We start from the raw sequence: 5,478 nt of genomic DNA, 5'->3' as shown, positions 1-5,478 counted from the left end.
TGATAGTAATTAGTAAAAATTTAGTGGTTATTAAACCGTTTGAAATTATTTGTCAGACATAGATTTTAAAATATGAGATAATAAGATATGGGAAAGGGAGAAAATAAAAATTACTCAATTTTACTCACAACTACCCCCCGAATGGGTCTCCACCTTGGCGTGGTGGAGGGGCTTACGGTCGCATCCGGGCCCACCCGTTTAAGGGATGGAGCCGGGTGCGACCAACGAAGAGGGACGCCCCAAGCCAAGGTGTCAATGAAACCGTGCCGACGGTTGCGTGGCGCAGGGGGTGCTGCGTCTCGAACGGTTCCCCCGGATACCGGGCGACCTCCGGGGTATCTAGCCAAGCCCCAGCCATTCGCGGCTCTGGTTGGGTGATATCGCGCTTCCGCGGTACTCGTGGGACATACAGGGATACTAACAGACAAAACAAAGACACGACAATGGACAAAGTCCTCCAGGGCGTGGCTTCCCTAGGAAGCGAACGACCGGAGGAAGGCAACTCAGGGGAACCTAAAACCGGAGTCAGGTATAGCGGAGCTGCTAGAAGACGCTATAAGAAACAGCTTCAGAGGGAGGGAAAGGCTACTAAAGACCAAATCCCTCCCGCTGAAGCCGATTCTAGTCCTGGGCCCAGTAGTGGTGGAGCCCCGACTGCGGCGCTTAAACGCGCCCGGCCGGGGAATAACACCCCTAGCCCCAATGATTCTCGCCAGGGCAAGCGACCCAAGATCAATGATCAAGGGTCATATGCCCAAGCGACCAAAGGGCTTATCAGATTAGCCCTCATTTTGGAGGGCTTTCCTGATAAGAAGTTAGGAGCCGCGGACTGTGGACTGATCAGGAAAATGATCAGAGGGCGTATCCTCGAGTTACCCGAGGGTACAAAAGCCCCCACATTCTCCGGCTCCTGGGAGAGAGACGGAGCCTTCGTTTTCGCGTGCGACGATGAGCAGTCGGGGGACTGGCTAAAAAGCCTATCCTCCGAACTGAAAGTGGGGGGAAACTCCCTACGTGTAGTGCCGGTCGATGAGCTGCCTAGGCGCCATCGAGTGGTGGTACACGTGGAGGAGCCAGACTTGTCTGCTGAGGAAGCCTTGAGGCTCCTCGGCAGACAAAATGCAGGATTGGCGACCGGAGATTGGATCGTCACCAGGGGGAGCGTGAGTAGGGATGCCACGAGCATCCACTTCGCCTGTCTGATTGGGGATCAATCTCTAGACGCCCTGAAGTCCTGCAATTTCAGGCCCAGCTGCAGTCTCGGACGGGCAACCGTTAGGCTGCTTGAAAAGGAATGCGGCAGGAAGCCTGAATCTGTGGAGGGAATACCAGGGGAGACCGCCTAAACATGACGGTCTCCAGGGTACCCATCACCCAAATTAACTTGCATCACAGTAAAGGCGCCTCGGCTATCCTTGCCAGGAGCACTGCTGCGATGCACACACACCTTGCCATTATCCAGGAGCCTTGGCTCCTGAATAATGCCATCAAAGGTTTAGGCGGCTGTGGAACTATTTTCAGAGCCTGCTCGAACCGCAAACTAAGGACATGTATTGTAGCAAAAGGCCTTAATACTACTTTTCTGCCTCAGCTTAGCAGCGAAGATCTAACTGTCGTCCAGACGAGCATCAACCTGGAGGAGGGGAAGACAATGGACCTACTCATAGGGTCAGCATACATGCCCTATGATTCCTGCGACCCTCCACCTCAGGACAATATCAAGAACCTGGTTGCCCATGCTGAGGAAGCAGGACTCGAACTCCTCCTGGGTTGTGACGCTAACTCTCACCATATAGGTTGGGGGAGCTCAAACATCAACCCGAGAGGGGAGAGTCTACATGACTTCATCCTGGACAAGGGACTTATCATCCTAAACAGAGGTACGGAACCTACCTTCATGGACGCTAGAAGACAGGAGGTAATTGACATTACTATTTGTACCAAGGGCGTGTCTGAACTGGTAGGAGACTGGAGGGTCTTAGATGAACCTTCAGGATCCGATCACAGACAGATACGCCTCACCCTTCGCCAGCAACCTACAATCTTGCGGAGGCGAAATCCTAGGAAAACGAATTGGGACGGCTTCAGGCTAGACTTGAAGAATAGATTAACTACCGTTCCGACCAGATTCCATACCAAGGATAACCTGGAAACTGCCGCGGCTTGCTTAAGCAACGCTATCTCGGATGCCTTTGAGGCAAACTGCCCCCTGAAACTTATACGGTCCCAGACCAAAGTCCCCTGGTGGAATAAAGAGCTGTCAAAGCTCAGATCCGAGACCACGAGACTCTTTAACAGGGCAAGAAATTCTTGCTTGTCTTCGCACTGGGAAGCCTTTAGGAACGCCCAACGCAGGTATAGCAAGGAAATAGTCAGAAGTAAACGCAGTAGCTGGAGGGAGTTCTGCGCAAGCATCGAGAGCGCTCCAGAAGCCTCCAGGCTAAACAGAATACTCAGCTCTGACAATCGTACCCAGTTGGGATGTCTTAAGCGTCCCGACACAGGCTACACAGTCAATCTCACTGAATCCATCGAGTACCTTATGGAGACTCATTTCCCAGGTTTTCGAACGGTTGACAATCTTCCTACCGCCTGTGTGAGACCCAGGGAAGCTTTTAAACCCAGGGATTGGTCACTAGCGGCGAAGATAGTCTATCCCACAGGTGTTGAATGGGCTGTTAAAACCTTCAAGCCTTACAAATCACCTGTACCAGACGGAATTTATCCCGCCTGCCTACAACAGGGCTTGAGCCTCTTGATAGGCCCCCTAGTTAAAGTGCTTAGGGCCAGCATAGCCCTTAGACACGTACCCCTTGTCTGGAGTGGCACTAGAGTCACCTTTATACCCAAACCAGGCAAAAACGGCCATATCCTGGCCAAAGACTTCAGACCCATTAGCCTTACCTCCTTTGTTTTGAAGACACTGGAGAGACTGATAGACAGCCATATCAGGACATACCCCCTTACCATCCGACCACTGGCGCTCTCAATACGCCTATAGGGCGGGCAGATCTACGGATACTGCCCTTCATCACCTTGTGAGCAAGATTGAGACACAGCTGGCAACTGGAGGGTATGCCCTAGGATTATTTCTGGATATTGAGGGGGCATTTGATACCACCTCATATACAGCGATTAAGAGGCGATTAAAGAGGCCATGCACAGGCATCACATCCCCGAAACTCTGATCGATTGGACACAAAGTATGCTATCGGACAGAGTTCTGACTGTTGACTATGGAGATAAAACTTTGAGTGGTCTCCCGGCCAGAGGCTGCCCGCAGGGCGGCGTTCTTTCTCCGCTCCTGTGGTGCCTGGTGGTAGACGAACTTCTGGTCAAATTACAAGAAGCGGGCCTTCTCGTTTGTGGCTACGCGGATGATGTGGCTACAATCGCGAGAGGCAGCTTTCTCTCAACTCTTAAGGAGCTCATGGATAAAGCACTTAAGATTATTCAAAGCTGGTGTCAAGCCAAAAGTCTCACGGTTAATCCGTCCAAGATCAAGGCCATGATTTTTACCAGAAAATACAAGCCCGAACCTATAGGGCCTTTGAGGCTCTGGGGCAAAGAGCTAACATACACTTCTTCAGTGAAGTACTTGGGGATACATCTTGATCCCAAACTAAGCTGGAAATTTCATCTTGAAGTCAAACGTAAGAAATTTTACACCTCCATGTGGGCATGCAGAAGGGCTGTAGGTAAAACGTGGGGCATTAAACCCAATGTTGCCCTCTGGATCTACAAAGCCATTCTACTGTCCCGTCTCACATATGCTGCGGTGGTCTGGTGGCCCAGGGTGGAGAAAGTGGGGGCCAGGAACCTACTCAGAAGTCTACAGGGCTGTTACCTCAGGGCGGCGATGGGGGCCATGAAAACCACCCCTACAGAGGTGCTTGAGATTGCACTCTGTCTTCCACCCCTGGACCGCTTTATTATCAGCACAGCCAAACTTTCTGCTTACAGACTAAAGTGTCAGGGTGAGTGGAGAGGGCGGCATCTTGGTCATACTAGGCTATCGTTCCTCCATGAACACCCATTCTCTCTGCTGCAGGACAGAATACCTAGGAAATTCCAGGTCTCTAAGTTCTTCAAAACCCAGATACCTTCTAGGGAAGATTGGAGTGAACCAGAACGAATCTGCCGGCCAAACTGGGACATCTGGTACACGGATGGCTCGGGGGCGGAAGGACGATTCGGAGCTGGAGTCTACGGCTCAAGGACTAACCACAGGGAATCTTACTCCCTAGGGGAGCTGACCACGGTTTTCCAAGCTGAGGTCCTAGCAATCCTTGAGTGCGCAAACACTTTAACCTCAGTTAAAGCCACTAATAAAAATATACTCATCTGCTCCGATAGTAGAGCAGCTATTAATGCCCTAGCCAAGACCACCACTGAGTCCTCGGTGGTTTGGGACTGCATGCTAGCGCTCAACAGACTAGGTGAATCCAATAGGATCACCTTAGTCTGGGTTCCCGGTCACCAGGGAATTCATGGCAATGAAGTGGCGGACGGCCTGGCAAAGCTAGGCACCCTCGAGGTCCCGGCTAGGCAGGTCGTCGGCGTCCCCTTTACCATAGGTAAAAGGCTCATCAAAGAGTCTCTGAAACGGGAACATCTGGTTTCGTGGGGTCAGGTTCAGGGCTGTCGTCAAGCCAAGTTATTGCTGAATCGACCCCTTTCTAAAAGGACGGATGAACTCCTAACTATGAGCAGGAAAAAGCTCAATATCTCCATAGGCCTGCTCACGGGCCACGTGGCTCTCAGGGCCCATTTATTCAATCTCGGCCTGGCCGAGCGGAAAGACTGCCGACTATGCGGCGAAGAAAAAGAGGACAGCATACATATTTTGTGCTACTGCCCCGCACTTGCTCTCAGGAGATACACACTCTGGGGTCACATGTTCATTGAACCCAGTGCTCTACAAAACGTGAGGGTGAGCGATCTACACAACCTTCTTGTAAGGGCCAAATTGGATCGCCACTTATAACCTCAGATAACCACGGGGTTACAGAAGATCTCTTAAACCTAGGTGACATTAGGGACTGACCTAGCCCCACCCGTTCTTATTACTACTACTACTACTACTACTACTACTCACAATTAGTTGGGATCACAAAAATGAATGCGTTGATAAAATTGCAATAGCTGAGGTCAGAGGTTTATAACATGAAGAGCTGGGTAATGGAGATGTTCATCAGAAAATTCACACGATGCACAATTAAATGTTAACAAAATCATTTTCACTGTGATAAAACAGATTAATAACTCAATTGCATAATGCAAGAAAAGAGGATCCCCAAGGCTATATAATTTTAAAATTGAATGACTGAATCTTGACTGGAACTGTGAACTGAACTGTCAACTGCACTGCTGCTCGTTGGAAGAATTAGCGTACTGAACTGTCAACGGTAGTGTTAATCGCCGCGTCACGCCTTGCGCTTGCATTTTTAAGTTATTACTCCTCCTCTTTTCTGGATA

The 5,478-nt window shown here is 50.4% G+C and overlaps 3 protein-coding genes across 3 annotated transcripts; all 3 read left to right on the top strand.

The window, feature by feature from the left end:
* Positions 1-443: 443 nt before the first annotated feature.
* LOC145976298 (uncharacterized) lies at positions 444-1,346 on the top strand. Its single transcript, XM_083107365.1, has one exon. The coding sequence runs from the start codon at positions 444-446 to the stop codon at positions 1,344-1,346; it is 903 nt and encodes a 300-aa protein (XP_082963491.1).
* Positions 1,347-1,348: 2 nt separating this feature from the next.
* LOC145976297 (uncharacterized) lies at positions 1,349-3,001 on the top strand. Its single transcript, XM_083107364.1, has one exon. The coding sequence runs from the start codon at positions 1,349-1,351 to the stop codon at positions 2,999-3,001; it is 1,653 nt and encodes a 550-aa protein (XP_082963490.1).
* A 156-nt stretch (positions 3,002-3,157) lies between these two features.
* On the top strand, positions 3,158-4,987 carry LOC145976296 (uncharacterized). The gene has a single exon (XM_083107363.1). The coding sequence runs from the start codon at positions 3,158-3,160 to the stop codon at positions 4,985-4,987; it is 1,830 nt and encodes a 609-aa protein (XP_082963489.1).
* Positions 4,988-5,478: the final 491 nt, after the last annotated feature.

This window comes from Camponotus vicinus, unplaced genomic scaffold (assembly GCF_025532165.1).
Source record: "Camponotus vicinus isolate PSW18456_S1 unplaced genomic scaffold, iyCamVici1.0 SCAF_8, whole genome shotgun sequence".
Taxonomy (NCBI): Eukaryota; Metazoa; Arthropoda; class Insecta; order Hymenoptera; family Formicidae; genus Camponotus; species Camponotus vicinus.
The sequence above is the reverse complement of the archived record's forward strand: the minus strand, read 5'-3'. Positions and strand labels throughout refer to the sequence as shown.